This window comes from Ranitomeya imitator, chromosome 2 (assembly GCF_032444005.1).
Source record: "Ranitomeya imitator isolate aRanImi1 chromosome 2, aRanImi1.pri, whole genome shotgun sequence".
Classification (NCBI taxonomy): Eukaryota; Metazoa; Chordata; class Amphibia; order Anura; family Dendrobatidae; genus Ranitomeya; species Ranitomeya imitator.
Genome location: NC_091283.1, coordinates 219,485,292 through 219,507,629, shown reverse-complemented (window position 1 = coordinate 219,507,629; position 22,338 = coordinate 219,485,292). Strand labels below are relative to the sequence as shown.

The 22,338-nt window shown below is 42.8% G+C and overlaps 1 protein-coding gene across 1 annotated transcript in view; it reads right to left on the bottom strand.

The window, feature by feature from the left end:
- Positions 1 to 6,657: 6,657 nt before the first annotated feature.
- LOC138662728 (rho GTPase-activating protein 6-like) overlaps positions 6,658 to 22,338 on the bottom strand; it is a 219,440-nt gene continuing 203,759 nt past the window's right edge. Inside the window, exons 10-13 of the mRNA XM_069748621.1 lie at positions 16,484 to 16,581; positions 15,112 to 15,239; positions 14,377 to 14,572; positions 6,658 to 7,067 (exon numbers count right to left, since the gene is read on the bottom strand). Coding sequence (XP_069604722.1) covers positions 14,412 to 14,572; positions 15,112 to 15,239; positions 16,484 to 16,581 — 387 coding nt within the window. The 3' untranslated portion in view covers positions 6,658 to 7,067; positions 14,377 to 14,411. The remainder of the gene's footprint in view (positions 7,068 to 14,376; positions 14,573 to 15,111; positions 15,240 to 16,483; positions 16,582 to 22,338) is intronic.

Sequence of the window (22,338 nt, the reverse complement as noted above, 5' to 3'; positions counted from 1 at the left end):
GCAGACTTTGATGGAATGCTCTGCGGGCGTCACATTGCGTTTGCAGAGCCCCTGATGTGGCTAAACAGTAGAAACCCCCCACAAGTGACCCCATTTTGGAAACTAGACCCCGAAAGGAACTTAACTAGATGTGAGATGAGCACTTTGAATCCCCAAGTGCTTCACAGAAGTTCATAACACAGAGCAGTGAAAATAATAAATACGTTTTCTTTCCTCAAAAATAATTTTTTAGCCCAGAATTTTTTATTTTCCCAAGGGTTACAGGAGAAATTGGACCCCAAAAGTTGTTGTCCAGTTTCTCCTGAGTACGCTGATACCCCATGTGTGGGGGTAAACCACTGTTTGGGCACACGTCGGGTCTCAGAAGGGAAGTAGTGACTTTTGAAATGCAGACTTTGATGGAATGGTCTGCGGACGTCACGTTGCGTTTGCAGAGCCCCTGGTGTGCCTAAACAGTAGAAACCCCCCACAATTGACCCCATTTTGGAAACTAGACCCCCAAAGGAACTTATCTAGATATGTGGTGAGCACTTTCAACCCCCAAGTGCTTTACAGAAGTTTATAACGCAGAGCCGTGAAAATAATAAATACGTTTTCTTTCCTCAAAAATAATTTTTTAGCCCAGAATTTTTTATTTTCCCAAGGGTTACAGGAGAAATTGGACCCCAAAAGTTGTTGTCCAGTTAATCCTGAGTATGCTGATACCCCATGTGTGGGGGTAAACCACTGTTTGGGCACACGTCGGGTCTCGGAAGTGAGGGAGCACCATTTGACTTTTTGAATACAAGATTGGCTGGAATCAATGGTGGTGCCATGTTGCGTTTGGAGACCCCCTGATGTGCCTAAACAGTGGAAACCCCTCAATTCTAACTCCAACACACCCCTAACCCTTATCCCAACTGTAGCCGTAACCCTAATCACAACCCTAACCCCAACACACCCCTAACCACAACCCTAACCCCAACACACCCCTAACCACAACCCTAATTCCAACCCAACCCTAACCCTAAGGCTATGTGCCAATGTTGCGGACTCGTATGAGATTTTTCAGCACCATTTTTGAAAAATCCGTGGGTAAAAGGCACTGCGTTTTACCTGCGGATTTACCGCGGATTGCCAGTGTTTTTTGTGCGGATTTCACCTGTGGATTCCTATTGAGGAACAGGTAACATAGTAACATAGTAACATAGTAACATAGTTAGTAAGGCCGAAAAAAGACATTTGTCCATCCAGTTCAGCCTATATTCCATCATAATAAATACCCAGATCTACGTCCTTCTACAGAACCTAATAATTGTATGATACAATATTGTTCTGCTCCAGGAAGACATCCAGGCCTCTCTTGAACCCCTCGACTGAGTTCGCCATCACCACCTCCTCAGGCAAGCAATTCCAGATTCTCACTGCCCTAACAGTAAAGAATCCTCTTCTATGTTGGTGGAAAAACCTGCTCTCCTCCAGACGCAAAGAATGCCCCCTTGTGCCCGTCACCTTCCTTGGTATAAACAGATCCTCAGCGAGATATTTGTATTGTCCCCTTATATACTTATACATGGTTATTAGATCGCCCCTCAGTCGTCTTTTTTCTAGACTAAATAATCCTAATTTCGCTAATCTATCTGGGTATTGTAGTTCTCCCATCCCCTTTATTAATTTTGTTGCCCTCCTTTGTACTCTCTCTAGTTCCATTATATCCTTCCTGAGCACCGGTGCCCAAAACTGGACACAGTACTCCATGTGCGGTCTAACTAGGGATTTGTACAGAGGCAGTATAATGCTCTCATCATGTGTATCCAGACCTCTTTTAATGCACCCCATGATCCTGTTTGCCTTGGCAGCTGCTGCCTGGCACTGGCTGCTCCAGGTAAGTTTATCATTAACTAGGATCCCCAAGTCCTTCTCCCTGTCAGATTTACCCAGTGGTTTCCCGTTCAGTGTGTAATGGTGACATTGATTCCTTCTTCCCATGTGTATAACCTTAGATTTATCATTGTTAAACCTCATCTGCCACCTTTCAGCCCAAGTTTCCAACTTATCCAGATCCATCTGTAGCAGAATACTATCTTCTCTTGTATTAACTGCTTTACATAGTTTTGTATCATCTGCAAATATCGATATTTTACTGTGTAAACCTTCTACCAGATCATTAATGAATATGTTGAAGAGAACAGGTCCCAATACTGACCCCTGCGGTACCCCACTGGTCACAGCGACCCAGTTAGAGACTATACCATTTATAACCACCCTCTGCTTTCTATCACTAAGCCAGTTACTAACCCATTTACACACATTTTCCCCCAGACCAAGCATTCTCATTTTGTGTACCAACCTCTTGTGCGGCACGGTATCAAACGCTTTGGAAAAATCGAGATATACCACGTCCAATGACTCACCGTGGTCCAGTCTATAGCTTACCTCTTCATAAAAACTGATTAGATTGGTTTGACAGGAGCGATTTCTCATAAACCCATGCTGATATGGAGTTAAACAGTTATTCTCATTGAGATAATCCAGAATAACATCCCTCAGAAACCCTTCAAATATTTTACCAACAATAGAGGTTAGACTTACTGGCCTATAATTTCCAGGTTCACTTTTAGAGCCCTTTTTGAATATTGGCATCACATTTGCTATGCGCCAATCCTGCGGAACAGACCCTGTCTCTATAGAGTCCCTAAAAATAAGAAATAATGGTTTATCTATTACATTACTTAGTTCTCTTAGTACTCGTGGGTGTATGCCATCCGGACCCGGAGATTTATCTATTTTAATCTTATTTAGCCGGTTTCGCACCTCTTCTTGGGTTAGATTGGTGACCCTTAATATAGGGTTTTCATTGTTTCTTGGGTGTAAAACGCTGCGGAATCCGCACAAAGAATTGACATGCTGCGGAAAATACAACGCAGCGTTTCCGCGTGGTATTTTCCGCACCATGGGCACAGCGGATTTGGTTTTCCATAGGTTTACATGGTACTGTAAACCTGATGGAACACTGCTGCGGATCCGCAGCCAAATCCACACCGTGTGCATATAGCCTAATTCTAAAGGTATGTGCACACGCTGCGGAAAACGCTGCGGATCCGCAGCAGTTTCCCATGAGTTTACAGTTCAATGTAAACCTATGGGAAACAAAAATCGCTGTACACATGCTGCAGAAAAACTGCACGGAAACGCAGCGGTTTACATTCCGCAGCATGTCACTTCTTTCTGCAGATTCCGCAGCGGTTTTACAACTGCTCCAATAGAAAATCGCAGTTGTAAAACCGCAGTGAAATGCACAGAAAAACCGCGGTAAATCCACAGCGGTTTAGCACTGCGGATTTATCAAATCCTCTGCGGAAAAATCCGCAGAGGACCAGAATACGTGTGCACATCCCGAACGCATGCGCAGATTACACCAGCTATCAAGGTGAACTGTAGCATAGTGTGCATGCGCAGATTGAACCAGCATGCAGAAAATGGCATTGCACATGCGAGAAATAGTTAAATTATCACAGAGCATCACCTGCGCAGGCACTGTCGGATTATGAAATGTGAAGACATGAAAAAGGTAAGTGCTGTCAGAAATTTGAAGATTTGAAGGACGGCAAAGTCAAATAAAGGATCATTATGCACTTGCGCCGGGCGATGTAACCAGTACAGAGTAACAACCACAATGGTATAATGAGACCTCAATGTGCGGCTTTCCAAGTGTATATTCTGGCACTGATGTAACTAGCAATGGTACAAGGAAAACAGTGTAATAGAATCAACATGAATAAGGATAGGGGAAAAATACAAAAAGGGAAATAATAAAATAGCGGAGCAAATGGGAATAAACATATATTGAATGAAGTTGTGACGGGAGCGATAATGTGTGTGGGAATAGTCTGGGATAAAGCAACCATGGAAGTGAAAGTTGTAATATAAAGATATAAAGGTGATGGTTACATAAAATAGTGCAGAAAAATATTTAAAAATATCTAAAGGGAATAAAAAATATATAGATGCGAACCACTAGGTGGGTGGGAACATTTTGTCGTATTGATGCAGTCCAAAACTTGAAAAAGTAACTTTTAAAATATTAGTCACACCCTGCTTTACAATATTGTTTTTGGATTGGTGGATATACCGCTTTTTTGATTCCAGTCCAAAACTTGCAATGTTGGCGTTTTGATTTTTTTTTCTCTCATTACACCATTTATATTTTGATAGATCGGACTTTTTTTTTTACGAATACAGCGATGCCAAATATGCCTTTTGCTTTCTTAATTTTTAAATGGGGAAAAAAAGTGATTTGAACTTTTTTTTATTTTATTTTTTACTGTATTTGTCAGTACTTGAATCTGCGATTGTTTTGCTTCTGCTACGCGCAGTGATGACACAGCATTGCTGTATATAGTAGAAATCACCATCTCCTATGTGACGTCTCCACTCATATTGACAGCGCCATATAACAGGTTACCAGCCACGGGCAGAGCTCCGCTAGTCCAGCAACTGATAGAGGCAGATGATGGCTCAATACCACAGTCATCATCTGCCTGGAAAAATGCAAGCCGGCATACAATGGACATAGTCCGCCATAAGTCGTTAAGGAAAAAAACAGACGGATTTCACGTGAACTCCGCTCGTGTCATTGCAGTGTATGGCAGCACTCATGTGGAATCCCCCAAACACTCCAGAATCACTGTGCTAGCACAGGATAACAGAGCGGCCATTGTCCAGGACCCCTGATTCACCGCTGCGGCTCCACCGACCATCTGCCGGCTGTGGAAGCTGAGTATTGCCGCCAGCAGGTGCATGTTTGCCAACAGCCCGTTTTTTACTGCAACCTGAGAAAGATGGGGTTATGCAATGTCGACCCAAAAGTCTGTGCTTCGGACAGTCCCCGGAGGGGTTGGTAGATCAGTATGTTAGCCCTGGACAACCCCTCTAACCTCAAGACATCCGTCTTGTAAGTCGTCCCGGCCGATTTCCTTACTGATTCCTCAGCAGAGACTGAGATATTTCCCAGCGTTCAGCCAGCCCCTAGACTAAAAAACTGAAGAGAGGACACCTGTAGAAATAGGGAGTGGTGTAACGCCGTGTATGGTCTCCACAGCGGCTGCCCGTGGCTTGTAGTGACTACTAACTTCTGTGGTGTGAACAGAGACCAGCGCCTCGTAGGTGACTCCTCCGGGCAGTAGTATAAATAGAGCGTGGCGCAGGTCAGGCTCAGCAGCCGGAGTCCCGCACCACCACGGTTCAACCTCCGATCCCACCAAGGGGTATATACAAAATGTATATGGTTGATTGGGAATTTTATGGTTCTATTTCCTGACAAGGGTTGATTCAGCGCCGAAATGTGTTGTCTTTGTGCAATATTGGTAAAGTATTCCACCTGAGGGACAAGTCCTGGATGTTTTATGGGAGGAGCGAAACAAGCAACTCCTCAATTCTCCTTCTGCTCCAGTGCACAGTATCATCTACTATCAGACCAGTGGTGTTACAGAGGAGCTTTCATCCCCGGGAAGAGGGGTTATATTCTGTAATCGGGCTCCTATGGAGTAACTCGGAAGCCTTATGTCTGTGTCTCAAGCCATTCAGAGTCTCTTCCTCTAGTCTTCCCAAAGGCCGATGCTGAAGAGGATCTTGGAGATTCATTGACAATCTACTTGTCACAGTTGCACTGTCGGTGGAAGCCTGGCGGCTGTTAATGGGGCTTCCACTGATCAGCTTAATCCAACCCACTCTTTACCAGATCCCAGGGGCTGCCATGGCTTTCTCCCCTCAACTTTACACAAGGACCCTGGGAAAAGTCCTCAAAGTAACCGCTGGCCGGTGGGCTGGGCTGGCAGAAATGGCCGGTGGGCTGGGCTGGCAGAAGGAATGGTCAGGTAGCTAGGTCAGAACCAGGAGGTATGGGTAGGGTCAAAATTGTTGAGCAGATGGATAGTCATAAACCAGGCCACGATCAATAACTAGACACATACAAGCAGCACAGGAGTAGATAGTAACATAAACCGGATGGGTGAGGCTAGAACTTGGAGTAAATGGCAGGACAAAGGAGCTTAAATGGAATATGTCAGTAGGTTTTGATACCCCATCTGAGAGCAACTGATATCTCTGGCGGTTCTTTCATTGCAGGCAACGCTAATCTTGTGTTCTCTGGCACTTGTAGTGCCGTCTGAACTGGGAGCTCAGGCGTTAACTTCTGTTTGTAATGCACCCTGCTGTTTAGTCTGGGGTGAGCTGCAAGCTATTTAAAGGAAACCAGGCACCAGTTGTTTGCCACCTAATCAAAGAGCAACATGATGTAGAGGCTGAGACCTTGATTCCAGCGATGTGTCACTTACTGGGCTACTTGATGTAGTTTTGATAAAATCGCAAGTTTTATCAGCAGGAGATTATCACTAGAGGACTGTACTTGGTCAGAAAGCAGCCAATCAGTGGTGTGTGTGTGTGTTATCTGCAGCAGATAAAACAGTGATTTTTTTTTTTAACTGCAGCAAGCAACCCAGTAAGAGAGACATCACTGGAATCAGGGTCTCTGCCCCTATATCATGCTGCTATCAGGTTACATAGCAAAGTCTCGTTCACTGACAGATTCCCTTTAAGGCTTGTAAGGACATCCTTAGTGACTATGCAGATTTTATGACTCCCGCTTCAGTTTAAAACAACAGAATTGAAAAAATGAAATTTTTTTTTATATAATTTATTATTCAAAGCAAAAATAAAAACAGCATATTAATAGCTTATATCTTGCAAATTGAGAAAAATCTTGAGTTATAGAAATAAGAGATTTTTCTTGGACTTCGTACTCATATTATATGGATCCAGCTTCATTCACTGCGCATTATTAAGAGGCTGCATAAAATGCGTCAGTAAGCAGAGATCTGCACTAATATAGCCGCAGGCTCCTTTGGATGGATCTACTCAAAGCAAGAAGCACCATCATCATTGGAATTCCACCAGGAATTAGATTCCTCATAGTCCCGTGTGAAATATGCTCAGGATTTGTGGACTGTAATAGGCTATGTTCACACGTTGCATTTTTGCTGCTTTTCTTGCTGCATTTCTCAGGATCCCAAAGTTCAGCTTTACTTCCACTATACAAGCATGAATACAATACAATGTGTTAGGCCACCACTGTACGATGTGTATGAAACCATTAAACATTTTTGGGAAAAAGGGCAATTTGATCAAATTATTTATGTAAAAAGAAAAAATTGTGTCTGAAAAAAATAGCAATTATTCTGAACAAAAAACCTGGATTCAGATATGAAGTGCAGCTGTGAATTGGTCGGACATTGTTTACCTAACATATTGGCAGGGCACTGAGTTGGTCGGGCAATGTTCACTTTCACACAATGGTAGGGGGTTGAGTTGGTCAGGCATTGTTCACTTTCACATATTGGTAGGGCAGTGAGTTGGTCGGGTATAGTTGATTTTCACACATTGGCAGGGCATTGAGTTGGCCAGGCATTGTTTACCATCATACATTGGTAGGGCAGTGAGTTGGTCAGGTATAGTTCACTTTCAAACATTGGCAGGGCACTGAGTTGGTTGGGCATAGTTCACTTTCACACATATGCAGGGCACTAAGTTGGTCGAGTATAGTACACTTTCATACATTGGTAGGGCAATGAGTTGGTCGGGTATAGTTCACTTTCATACATTGGTAGGGCAATGAGTTGGTCGGGTATAGTTCACTTCCACACATAGTCAGGCCATTGAGTTGGTTGGGCATAGTTCACTTTCATACATTGGCAGGGCATTGAGTTGGTTGGGCATAGTTCACTTTCACACATTGGCAGGGCATTGAGTTGGTTGGGCATAGTTCACTTCCACACATAGGCAGGGCATTGGGTTGGTCGGGCGTAGTTCACTTTCATACATTTGTAGGGCATTGAGTTGGTCGGGTGTAGTTCACTTTCACACATTGGCAGGGCATTGAGTTGGTCAGGCATAGTTCACTTTTACACATTGGTAGAGCATTGGGTTGGTCGGGCATAGATCCCTTTCATACATTGGTAGGGCATTCAATTGGTCGGGTATAGTTCACTTTCACACATTGGCAGGGCACTGAGTTGGTCGGGCATAGTTCACTTTTACACATTAACGAAAAAACTGCAGGAGAAATTAACGCAAAATAGGGTCTTATCCGGTGGGTATTCAAAATATATAATTCAGATGGTGCTCACCTGGTGCTGCTTTCATTGAGGCATGACAATTCAGACAGATTATGAGCTGGTTCAGTCCATGGGCTGGCAAGTGACTGAACCAGGAACGATAAAATTGGAAATTTGTGTATATAATCCGCGCTGCTGAATAAAATAGGAATCATAGTAACATAGTAACATAGTTAGTAAGGCCGAAAAAAGACATTTGTCCATCCAGTTCAGCTTATATTCCATCATAATAAATCCCCAGATCTACGTCCTTCTACAGAACCTAATAATTGTATGATACAATATTGTTCTGCTCCAGGAAGACATCCAGGCCTCTCTTGAACCCCTCGACTGAGTTCACCATCACCACCTCCTCAGGCAAGCAATTCCAGATTCTCACTGCCCTAACAGTAAAGAATCCTCTTCTATGTTGGTGGAAAAACCTTCTCTCCTCCAGACGCAAAGAATGCCCCCTTGTGCCCGTCACCTTCCTTGGTATAAACAGATCCTCAGCGAGATATTTGTATTGTCCCCTTATATACTTATACATTGTTATTAGATCGCCCCTCAGTCGTCTTTTTTCTAGACTAAATAATCCTAATTTTGCTAATCTATCTGGGTATTGTAGTTCTCCCATCCCCTTTATTAATTTTGTTGCCCTCCTTTGTACTCTCTCTAGTTCCATTATATCCTTCCTGAGCACCGGTGCCCAAAACTGGACACAGTACTCCATGTGCGGTCTAACTAGGGATTTGTACAGAGGCAGTATAATGCTCTCATCATGTGTATCCAGACCTCTTTTAATGCACCCCATGATCCTGTTTGCCTTGGCAGCTGCTGCCTGGCACTGGCTGCTCCAGGTAAGTTTATCATTAACTAGGATCCCCAAGTCCTTCTCCCTGTCAGATTTACCCAGTGGTTTCCCATTCAGTGTGTAATGGTGATATTGATTCCTTCTTCCCATGTGTATAACCTTACATTTATCATTGTTAAACCTCATCTGCCACCTTTCAGCCCAAGTTTCCAACTTATCCAGATCCATCTGTAGCAGAATACTATCTTCTCTTGTATTAACTGCTTTACATAGTTTTGTATCATCTGCAAATATCGATATTTTACTGTGTAAACCTTCTACCAGATCATTAATGAATATGTTGAAGAGAACAGGTCCCAATACTGACCCCTGCGGTACCCCACTGGTCACAGCGACCCAGTTAGAGACTATACCATTTATAACCACCCTCTGCTTTCTATCACTAAGCCAGTTACTAACCGATTTACACACATTTTCCCCCAGACCAAGCATTCTCATTTTGTGTACCAACCTCTTGTGCGGCACGGTATCAAACGCTTTGGAAAAATCGAGATATACCACGTCCAATGACTCACCGTGGTCCAGCCTATAGCTTACCTCTTCATAAAAACTGATTAGATTGGTTTGACAGGAGCGATTTCTCATAAACCCATGCTGATATGGAGTTAAACAGTTATTCTCATTGAGATAATCCAGAATAACATCCCTCAGAAACCCTTCAAATATTTTACCAACAATAGAGGTTAGACTTACTGGCCTATAATTTCCAGGTTCACTTTTAGAGCCCTTTTTGAATATTGGCACCACATTTGCTATGCGCCAGTCCTGCGGAACAGACCCTGTCGCTATAGAGTCCCTAAAAATAAGAAATAATGGTTTATCTATTACATTACTTAGTTCTCTTAGTACTCGTGGGTGTATGCCATCCGGACCCGGAGATTTATCTATTTTAATCTTATTTAGCCGGTTTCGCACCTCTTCTTGGGTTAGATTGGTGACCCTTAATATAGGGTTTTCATTGTTTCTTGGGATTTCACCTAGCATTTCATTTTCCACCGTGAATACCGTGGAGAAGAAGGTGTTTAATATGTTAGCTTTTTCCTCGTCATCTACAACCATTCTTTCCTCACTATTTTTTAAGGGGCCTACATTTTCAGTTTTTATTCTTTTACTATTGATATAGTTGAAGAACAGTTTGGGATTAGTTTTACTCTCCTTAGCAATGTGCTTCTCGGTTTCCTTTTTGGCAGCTTTAATTAGTTTTTTAGATAAAGTATTTTTCTCCCTATAGTTTTTTAGAGCTTCAATGGTGCCATCCTGCTTTAGTAGTGCAAATGCTTTCTTTTTACTGTTAATTGCCTGTCTTACTTCTTTGTTTAGCCACATTGGGTTTTTCCTATTTCTAGTCCTTTTATTCCCACAAGGTATAAACCGCTTACACTGCCTATTTAGGATGTTCTTAAACATTTCCCATTTATTATCTGTATTCTCATTTCTGAGGATATTGTCCCAGTCTACCAGATTAAGGGCATCTCTAAGCTGGTCAAACTTTGCCTTCCTAAAGTTCAGTGTTTTTGTGACTCCCTGACAAGTCCCCCTAGTGAAAGACAGGTGAAACTGCACAATATTGTGGTCGCTATTTCCTAGATGCCCAACCACCTGCAGATTTGTTATTCTGTCAGGTCTATTAGATAGTATTAGGTCTAAAAGTGCTGCTCCTCTGGTTGGATTCTGCACCAATTGTGAAAGATAATTTTTCTTGGTTATTAGCAGAAACCTGTTGCCTTTATGGGTTTCACAGGTTTCTGTTTCCCAGTTAATATCCGGGTAGTTAAAGTCCCCCATAACCAGGACCTCATTATGGGTTGCAGCTTCATCTATCTGCTTTAGAAGTAGACTTTCCATGGTTTCTGTTATATTTGGGGGTTTGTAACAGACCCCAATGAGAATTTTGTTACCATTTTTCCCTCCATGAATTTCGACCCATATGGACTCGACAGCCTCATTTCCTTCGCTAATATCCTCCCTTAAAGTGGACTTTAGACAAGACTTTACATCCACACGTTTAAAATATAGATGATGTTGGTTTATTCTCAACGCATTTCAAAGTCCATACAACTTCTTCCTCGGGAAACAACCATATGTACAGTTCTGTGGACTTTGAAACACATTGAGAATAAACCACCATCATCTATATTTTAAAAGCCTGGATTCCTAATTTATCCAGCAGCGCGGATTATATCCACAAATTTTCAATTATATTGTTCCACTTTCACACATTGGCAGGGCACTGAGCTGGTCGGGTATAGTTGACTTTCACACATTGGCAGAGCATTGAGCTGGTCAGGTATAGTTCACTTTCACACATTGGCAGGGCAGTGAGTTGATCGGGTATAGTTCACTTTCACACATTGGCAGGGCATTGACTTGGTCGGGCACAGTTGACTTTCACACATTGGCAGGGCACTGAGTTGGTTGGGTATAGTTCACTTTTACACATTGGTAGAGCATTCAGTTGGTTGGGTATAGTTGACTTTCACACATTGGCACGGCACTGAGTTGGTCAGGTATAGTTGATTTTCACACATTGGCAGGGCACTGAGTTCGTTGGGTAAAGTTGATTTTCACACATTGGCAGGGCACTGAGTTCGTCGGGTATTGTTCACTTTCACACACTGGCAGGGCACTGAGTTGGTTGGGTATAGTTCACTTTAAAACATTGGCAGGGCACTTAGTTGATCGGGTATAGTTGATTTTCACATATTGGCAGGGTAGTGAGTTGGTCGGGTATAGTTCACTTTCATACATTGGCAGGGCACTGAGTTGGTCGGTTTAGTTGATTTTCACACATTGGCAGGGCATTTGGTTGGTCGGGTATAGTTGACTTTCACACATTGGTACTGTAGTGAGCTCGTCGGGTATAGTTCACTTTCACACATTGGCAGGGCAGTGAGTTGCTCGGGTATAGTTGATTTTCACATAGTTGCAGGGCATTTAGTTGGACGGGTGTAGTTCACTTTCACACATTGGCAGGGCATTGAGTTGGTCGGGTATTGGCCACTTTCACACATTGGCAGGGCACTGAGTTGGTCGGGTATAGTTGATTTTCACACATTTGCAGGGCACTGAGTTGGTCAGGTATGGTTGATTTTCACACATTGGAATAAATATATAAATGGAGGGCACCGCAAAAATACAACAAAGATTGGAAGGTTCACTGTGGGCTTGTGATTAAACATGAAGAAAGAGCAAGAAAATGATCATGCCCACATAGACAGGAACACCTCCATATATAATCCAGTATCAAAAATAGTTTTTATTATTAAATTGGCAAAAAACTCAAGACTGCACATAAGTACACACACAAAACAACAACACAAAAACCATTAAAAACACTTAAAAAATGCAAACATGCAAGAAAACATGCCCATATATATATAATGTCATATCCTAGAATGAGGAAAATGACAGCCCACAAAACATGTGCTTCCCACAATAAGGTTATCACAAGAATCTGACTGCACAAGCGAAAATAATGCAAGGATAAATGAAGTGAGGAAGCAGTAGCTACATGATATCCTTTCCCTGAGGAAGCCGCTACTCAGGCGGCGATACGCGTGGGAGCCTATCCCACATTCTGCTTCCCCACTTCACAAGATCTTTCTCTATGGCTTTGGACTGTGGGTATGACAAGGTGTTTTGTTTTGTTTTTTTCCCCATGGGATTGAGGTTTTGGGCTCTTGCATTGTCTAGTTCCCCCTCTCCCTCCCGCAGGTCCTATGCGTACTATTACTGAGACACTTCATATATTAACATCTCTTATGCTTTTCTATTTTTTCTACTGTCTCATTCATCACCATTTTTGTTGTACACCTTTTTTCATCAGTTACATTTTTTCTTTTTGCCACATGACTAAAGTGTCTATATTATTGAAGTATCCTGCACGCATATTATGTGCCTTATTATAGGGATGTATGGTATTGCAATATTAACATCTTTACACCCATTTCATGGAGTGGTCATTTATCCTTGCATTATTTTCGCTTGTGCAGTCAGATTCTTGTGATAACCTTATTGTGGGAAGCACATGTTTTGTGGGCTGTCATTTTCCTCATTCTAGGATATGACATTATATATATGGGCATGTTTTCTTGCATGTTTGCATTTTTTTAAGTGTTTTTAATGGTTTTTGTGTTGTTGTTTTGTGTGTGTACTTATGTGCAGTCTTGAGTTTTTTCCCAATTTAATAATAAAAACTATTTTTGATACTGGATTATATATGGAGGTGTTTCTGTCTATGTGGGCATGATGTTTTTCTTGCTCTTTCTTCATGATTTTCACACATTGGCAGGGCACTGAGTTGATCGGGTACAGTTGATTTTCACACATTGGCAGGGCACTTAGTTGGTCGGGTATAGTTCATTTTCACACATTGGCAGGGCACTTAGTTGGTCAGGTATGGTTGATTTTCACACATTGGCAGGGCACTGAGTTGATCGGGTACAGTTGATATTCACACATTGGCAGGGCACTTAGTTGGTCGGGTATAGTTCATTTTCACACATTTTCAGGGCAGTGACTTGGTCGGGTATAGTTGACTTTCACACATTGACAGGACATTGAGTTGGTCGGGTATAGCTCACTTTCACACATTGGCAGATTATTGAGTTGGTCGGGTGTAGTTCACTTTCACACATTGGCAGGGCATTGAGCTGGTCGTGCATAGTTGACTTTCACACATTGGCAGGGCACTGAGTTGGTTGGGTATAGTTGACTTTCACACATTTGCAGGGTAGTGAGTTGGTCGGGTATAGTTGATTTCCACATTGGCAGGGTAGTGAGTTGGCCGGGTATAGTTGACGTTTACACATTAGCAGGGTAGTGAGGCGGTCGGGAATAGTTGATTTTCACACATTGGCAGGGCATTTACAGTAGTTGGTCGGGTATACTTCACTTCCACACATTAGTAAGGCATTGAGATGGTCGGGTTTTCATTGGTTTTACGCACATCACTAATGTAATGAAACTGTACTAATACTATAATCTGTGCTCCAGTCAGGACACCAAGACATTGTGGTTTAAACTTTGGAAAATCACAAAAATATACCTGGGTTTCACATCCCGTTGTACCTCTGCGTTTTTGTTTACCAAAAACGTGGCAAAAACTGATAGCAGCGTTTTTGCAGCTTTTTTTGCACTTATTGCTTTCTATGATTAAAAATATGCTGTAAAAACACTGAAATAATTGACTTTGCAGTTCTCAAGCACACAGCAGTTCCAATTGAGTCAGTAAAAAAAAAACAAGGGCATGCATGAGATTTCTGATATGTCATAGCTTTTGCTGGTTCTGTAACATGCAGCTTTTAACTCAACGTGTGAACATAGCCTTACAGGCAAAACGTGCACGGAGACCTTATGGCTTTAGCTTCGTACCAAAGAGTGCGTTATTCTCAGCAAGAGAAGTCTTGTTATGGCGTAGGATAAGATGCTCCTCGAGTAAATATTGGCAGGAAACGAGGCAGCACTGGCAGAAAACCTCTGTGAGTTGTGGCCGCTGGGAGCAGAGTCAGGTCCTCTTGGGAGCGGGACGGGCGGCGCTTGCTCAGAGGCGTAAAGCTGTTTTGAAATCCTATAAAATAGCATCAATACAATGAAGGCAGACTATAACAGGAGGATATTAAAGGGCTTATCCGGGGCTATTTATTATGTGCTCAAGAACTAACAGGCAGGTTGCTGCTAATTAGCTGCTAGTACAGACCGCTACTGCCGGCGATTCAGCAGCTTCCGTTGACTTCACAACAACCGGTCAACAGTTTCTCTTCTGCTCATCTCTGTTAACAGAGTGTGACAGCCGAGCTCATGCTAATTAACAGCCGGCTCCCTACCGACGACCTGCGGGGAGCCGACTGTCAATCAGCACGATGTTGACATTCACGCCCTATGGACAGAAAAGAAGAGCTGCTCAGGTAACATAGCAGCTGACGGGAGCATTCGGTGGCCGCTTTGTGCCGGGTCGAACAGGCAGATCATTTCCTCTGTTAGAAACTAACTGCCTGTTAGATTTTAGGCTCATAGTTAAATAAAAAGTAGACCTGGACAACCCCTTTAAGAGATATAACTATCTCAATATCAAAGCAGACATGGTAATCATTGATTTTGCTTTTTCACCTGATCGTTCTCCGGCACTCAGGAGTTCCACTACAGTTGTAATGGTGCTATGAGAAACCATAGACGTTGTGACGCGCGTTCTCCACGGCTGCTCCCCTCCGACCGACTCACTCGAAATAGTATTGTGCCTGCACAGAATAAGTGTACAGAAAACGTATTGTTTTACAGATTGTGCATCTAATCATTAATGATTAATCCTGCTCTAAACCGTAAATGCAAATGATAAAGATCTGAAAAGCCAGCGGGGCATTACAAGAATAGGGCTTTACATGGTTCCTACAAGCCCTGATTATGGGTCAATATTCATAGGCAGGCCCGCTCCAGATAATGGGCCGGTGCCAACCTGCCCGCAATCTTCCATAGAACAAGAGGCGCAAGAGGCGCAAGAACAAGAGATACGCAAGAGGCGTATTCATAACATGTTTATCGGCAGCACATCGCCCCATGTAGTCAGGGATGTGCTGCCAATAACACGATACTGTATGGGAACGCAATGATCGTTAGTGATCGCTCTGTCCCCATCATTGTAAATGAGCAGCGAACGACCGGAGTATTATCGATATTGTTACTATCCTGAAATCGGCTGCTGTGGATAGGACATAAGACACCGATGTGCTCGGGACTCCTACTGCCCATAGGGAGGGTCAGGTCCAGGAGTCGTAGAGCAGCATGAGCCTTATCTAAGCTAGGCTTCTGCAAATTAACTGCAATGTATAAGCACAAGCCCACCATAAACTCACCAGGAAGGTGGAAAATGCATCTGAGAGCAGCATGATGTAGAGGCAGAGACCCTGATTCCAGCGATGTGTCACTCGTCTGTGTGTTGCTGTTTAAATACAATCCGTGCTTTATCAGCAGGAGGTTATCACTATAGGACTGGCTGCCCTGTGAACTCTTGTCCTCCTGCTCTGTTTAACCCCACCACCATTGATAGGCAGCTTTCTGCCTATGCACAGTGTACACAGAGCTGCCAATTAGCAGTGGGGGTGGAGTTATACAGAGTTCAGCATTCAGAGAACTGCTAGATGTGCCGCAGAGAAAACAAGGATTGTATCAAAATGACAGCAAGCCGCCCAGTAAGTGGTACATCGTAGGAATCAGTGTCTCTGCCCGTACATCATTCTGCTGTCAGATTAGATAGCAAAAACCTGCTAAAGGCTTGTTTAGATCGCAAAAAAGTGTGTTTTCTCCATTAATTAATATCTGGCGAGTAGGCCTTTTCTTCTGCTATGCAGGTATGGGCATTACAGACAATACTGCAGACAGTGTGCGTCTGTAAATGTGGATGCACGCGGATAGTCGGAGATCGTTAACCCTCTCTCATCCTTTCCTCTCACTAGTGTGTGTTCTTCAGGCATGTTTCGCCACTTACGTAGAGCCGGCAGGTTTCTGACGTAACAGATAGTCTACAACCTCTGGATCTGTCTGCAGCAAACTCATGATAATGTCCCCGTGCATGTCAGAAGAAATCTGAAAAACAAGAGGGGACATTGTTGGTGTGCCTGTCAAATGGTACAAGACCAGGCTGCCCCCCATCAGTACCGATATTCCCCCTATGGAACCACTGGAGGAGGACATACCCAGATGTATATATCTGTATGCACAGGGAATCATTCCGAGCATCACTGTCAACTACTTTTCCCACCACACTACTAGCTGCGTTGGGCACAATCCTACTACACAGGGAACAGAAGTAAATCATCAATGCTCACGTCTCATATGGACTCCATTATGAGAGAGCAAAGGAATTGTATCTGAGCGGACAGATTTATATCATATAAAGGAACAGGGGTGTAACGACCGCGAATGGGCTCGTGCACCAGGAGGGCCCGCCGACCCCAATTTCACCTGGATGCGCATTGTCAGACGCACATTCAGGTGAAATGTATTGCGGCTTAGAGACCTCCCGGCTTCCTGCTCTACAATACATGCCACCAGAGAATTAGAGGATGGGGGACGTTATACCAGAACTGAGGATATTATAGCTGGATGGGACACATTGTACCAGGATGGCGAATATTATACCAGAATGGGGCATCACACCAGGATGGGGGATATATAAACCATGGTGGGGGAGATTATTCCAGGATTGTGGACATTATACTAGAACTGGGGATATTCTACCAGAATTGTGGATATTATGTGGAACATTATACCAGAATTGGTGATATTATACCAGGATGGGAACATTATACCAAGATGGGGGACATTATACCAGAATAGGGGACATTGTACCCGAATTGGGGACATTATACCAGGATGGGAAACTTTATAGCAGGATGGGGGGTATTATACCAGGAGGGGAACTGTATACCAGGTTGAGGGACTAAAGTCCATCATCCTCATCCCAAACCAGAATTGGGGATATTATACCAAAATTAGGATATTATATGAGGATGAGGGAAATGATAACAGAATTAGGAATATTATACCAGGACAGGGGGCATTATACCAGAATTGGGGATATTATAAAAGGATGGGGAACATATACCAGGATGGCGAACATTACACCAGGATGGGTGGCATTATTTCATGATGAAGGACATTATACCAGAATTTGGGATATGATACCAGAATGAGGGCATTACACCAGGATGGGGAACAATATACCAAAATGGGGACACTATAACAGGATGGGGACATTATACCAGGATGGGAGACATTATACCAAAATGGGGGACATTATACCAGGATGGATGGCATATATACCAGGATGGGGGGACATTATGGATGGGAGACATTATACCAGGATGAGGGACATTATACCAGGATGGTTGGCATTATTCCAGACATTATATCAAAATTGGGGATATTATACCATGAAGAGGGACATTATACCAGCATAGGGGACATTATACCAGGATGGGGGACATTATACCAGGATGAAAGGCATTATATCAAAATTGGGGATATTTTATCATGAAGATGGACATTACACCAGCATGGGGGACATTATACCAGGATGGGTGACATTATTCCAGGAAGTTGAACATTATACCAGGAAAATGCCCGGATGAGGCAAAATGTTATAGCATGGGGCCCAGGATGGGGGGAGATTATTACAAGAATGAGCCAGGATGGGGGGAGATTATTACAAGAATGAGCCAGGATGGGGGATATTTTTACATGGGCAGTGATGTATTTATAGGATCTAGGAACATGCAGGTGGGAGCCCAGGTCCAAATTTGACACTGGAGCCCATCAGACTTTACTTATGCCTCTTTATTGGAATGACACATGTAATCTTGACCAAGTGGTTAGTATCAGGTGGATTTACTGCAATCCAACAGAAAAGCAGTTGGGTCCAGCGAGTGGGGAAGGTAAAAAATAACTTTTTAATGAAAATAAATTAAAAATATATCCATATATATGTTATCCAGCACTCAGTACACACTGGCTATAGAACCTGATGACGATCTACGCGTTTCGATCTGGTGGTCTTAGTCATGATCTATAGCCAGTGTGTACTGAGTGCTGGATACCATATATATGGATATATTTTTAATTTATTTTCATTAAAAAGTTATTTTTTACCTTCACGACTCGCTGGAGACACCTGCTTTTCTGTTGGATTCATTGTGGCTACTTCACCCTGGTCCGTGCGAGGTGTTTGGTGATCACACAGGAGGTCAAGATAAAAGACATGGTGAGCTGATTTTCTTTTTCTCTAGTGATTTACTGCAATAACTGAAACTACTAATCCAAAATGTTTCAGATATTTCCGTATCCTTGATTGATAGAATTAATTCAGTAAGAATGCGATTGATCCACATTTCCTTTGTATTTTAGGCAAATATATATATATATATATATGTCATTTTTTTTACATTTTAAAAATTACTACATGGAAAATGGGCCGATGCAAAAGTTTGGGCACGCTTGGGGATTTGTGTCCTCAGATAGCTTTGACCAAGGTTTCAGACCTTCATTAGCCTGTTAGGGGTATGGCTTCACTCACTATCATCGTTAGGAAAGGCCAGGTGATGCAAATTTCCCTGCTTCATAAAAACCCAGCCTCCTCTAACCTTGTGCCAAAAAACTGCAGCGATTAGTTCTTCAAAGCAGCTGATTAGCACTCTGAAAATGAAAATGGTGGAGGCCCACAAAGCAGAAGGATATAAGAAGATAGCAAAGCATTTTCAAGATGCCCTTTCCTCAGTTCAAAATGTAATTAAGAAATGGCAGTTACCAGGAACAGTGGAGGTCAAAGTAAGGTCTGGACGACCAAGCAAAATTTCAGTGAGAGCTGTTCGTAGGATTGCTAGAGGCAAATCAGGAACACTGCTTGACTGCAAAAGACCTTCAGAAATATTTATCAGACTTTGGATTTGTGGTACATTGTTCTACTATTCAGATACATCTGTACAAATATGGCCTTCATGGAAGAGTCATCAGAAGAAAACCTCTCCTGCACCCTCACCAGTCAGAAGTATGCAAAAGAACATCTAAACAAGCCTGATGCATTTGGGAAACAAGTCCTGTGGACCGATGAAGATAAAATAGAACTCTTTGGCCAAAATGATCAAAAGTACTGTATGTGTGGAGAGAAAAGGGCACAGAATTTCAGGAAAAGAACATCTCGACAATCATTAGGCATTGGGGAGGATGAATCTTGCTTTGGGGCTGTGTTGCAGCCAATGACACGGGGAACATTTCACAGGTAGAGGGAGGAATGGATTCAATGAAATTTCAACAAATTCTAGATGCAAACTTTTGCATCAGACCATTTTCCTTTTTGTAATTTTTAAAAAGTAAAAGTTACAAATATCTTTTCTTGCTTAAAATACAAAGGAAATGTGTCATCTTTAACGTTAGACCTTTTAGAGATCATTTCATCTTCAACTTGCCTATCTGGACACAATAACAGTAATTTTGACCAGGGGTGCCTGAACTTTTACATGGCACTATATCACAACCCTCAGCCACATGCCTGAGAGAGTGTAGACGGGGAGGCAGATCATCTTATGGTGCACATGACAAAGTCGTATATTCCTTTGGGAAAATAATTTTTCAATAAATTTTTGGTTTGGTGGGAGCGGTGACTGAACATAGCCAGCATTTGCTACTGAATCTCCATTCGATATTCCACATGAGCTTAGATGGCTTGGAGGTCATATACTTATAGCGTCTAGATATATTGCCAAAACTTGGAGACCCACCAATGCTCTGAATCTGTCAGAAGTGTTAAACAGAGACTTCCTTCAAGTTCAATTTGTATTACATTCTGCAACCTCTTCCGGAAAGAGAGAAATGTTCACATAAATGGTCTTCTAGGATTGGGGTTCCAACAAACGCAACTTCTTCATAAATGTCAAATAGTTTTATAGCAATAGTATGATAACCCCTGACGTATTAGTAACATCCGACAAAGGATTATAAATGACTCCTTTTATTTCTAAGGTACGGATGGGGCATTAGCCTATACTTATAAATAGGGATGGGCGGACATGGATGGTAAAATTTGAAGTCCATACCGAACACCAAGCACGGAGCCCAAACGAGGACTTCTCCCTGAAGTCCGTGTTACTGTTCGGACTTTTCAGCCCGAACATTCAGAGTTTCCCACACTGTCATCTGTATGACAGCGCGAAAAACACCAACCAGCTCTGATCGGTGGTAAGTTCTTTACTGCAAGTCAGAGTGTTGTGGTAAAAAGGTTAACGGAGGTCACAGGCGTCGGCTGATAAGAGTATTACTCTCATCATCGTTCGCCTGGTCTCAATGATAGCAGCGAGAGCAAGTGTACGATGATGAGAGTATTCATCAGCTGGCGCCTGTGTAATAAATGAATTAAAAAATGGCATGCGTTCTCCTCTATTTTTGCTAACCAGAGCAGGAAAAACCAACAGCTGCAGGCTCCAACCCCAGCTGTGAGCTTTATATTGGCTGGCTATCAAAAATAAAGTGGTCCCACGCCGTTTTTTAAAATTATTTATATAAATGTAAAAAAACACCCCACATTTTGACAACCAGCTAAGCTAAAGCAGATAGCTGGGGCTGGTATTCTCAGACTGGCAAGAGGCCCTCTCAAGCCTAAAAATACCATACGCAGCCGCCCTTATTAGATGCTAAAATTCTGGCGCTTTTCCAGCTCTTCCCACTTTCCCTGGTGCAGTGGCAAGATGAGTAATATGTGTGGGGTTTATGTCAGCTTTGTAATGTCAGCTGACATCAAGCCCAGGGGTTAGTAATGGAGAGGCGTCTATCAGACACCCTCATTACGAACCCTGAAATCAAACGTAAAAAAAGACACACACATGAAAACTTCTTTATTTGAAATTATCACTCCCCACCCTCTTTTACCCATTTATTAATGTAAAATTTAAAATAATAAAGCACCAAATTCCTCACCTGTCCAACAACAATCCATTTTTCCCAATAAGAACTCCAGCTCTGCTTCATCTGGATTGCATGGCTGAGTGGTGTATTGAGGCGACAGCTCAGCCGTGAATTCAGCGGACACTGAGAACTGCTGCCTGTGACTGGTGGTAACCTCAATGACGTCACTGCAGGTCACTGAAGCTGAGCTCTCAGGCTCAGCTGAGTGCCTCCTGGATTTACGGCTAAGCGGTCTCATCGTGCCACTACTCAGCCATGCAATCCAGATGAAGCAGGGTTGGCCGCTTCGAGGGACAAATGGATTACCGGCGGACAGGTGAGGAATATGATGTTTTATTACTTTTAATATTACAGTAATAAATGGGTAAAAGAGGGTGGGGAGTGTATATTTCAAATAAACTAGTGTTGTTCGGTGTTTTTATTTCAAATAAAGGATTTTTCTGTGTGTTTTTAACTTAAACTTATGAGTTTAGTAATGGGGTGTCTGATAGATGCCTCTCCATTTCTAGCCCTTGGGCTTGATGTCAACTGACATTACAAAGCTGACATCAACCCCACAAATATTACCACATGCCACCGCACCAGAGCAAGTTGGAAGAGTCGGGCAAAGCACCAGAGTTGGAACATCTAATAGAGGCGTCTTTTCTGGGTGGCTGAGGGGGCCAAAATCCATGGTCTCTTAAGAGCCTGAGAATACCAGCCCTTAGCTGTCTGCTATAGCTTGCTTGGGTGTCAAAAATGTGGGGAACCCCACGCCGGTTTTTTTTTTCAATATTTATTTAAATAATTTTAAAAAACGGCATGGGACCCCTATATTTTTGATAACCAGCTAAGACAAATCTGACAGCTTTAGGCTGCAGCCCACAGCTGATGGCTTTACCTGTGCTG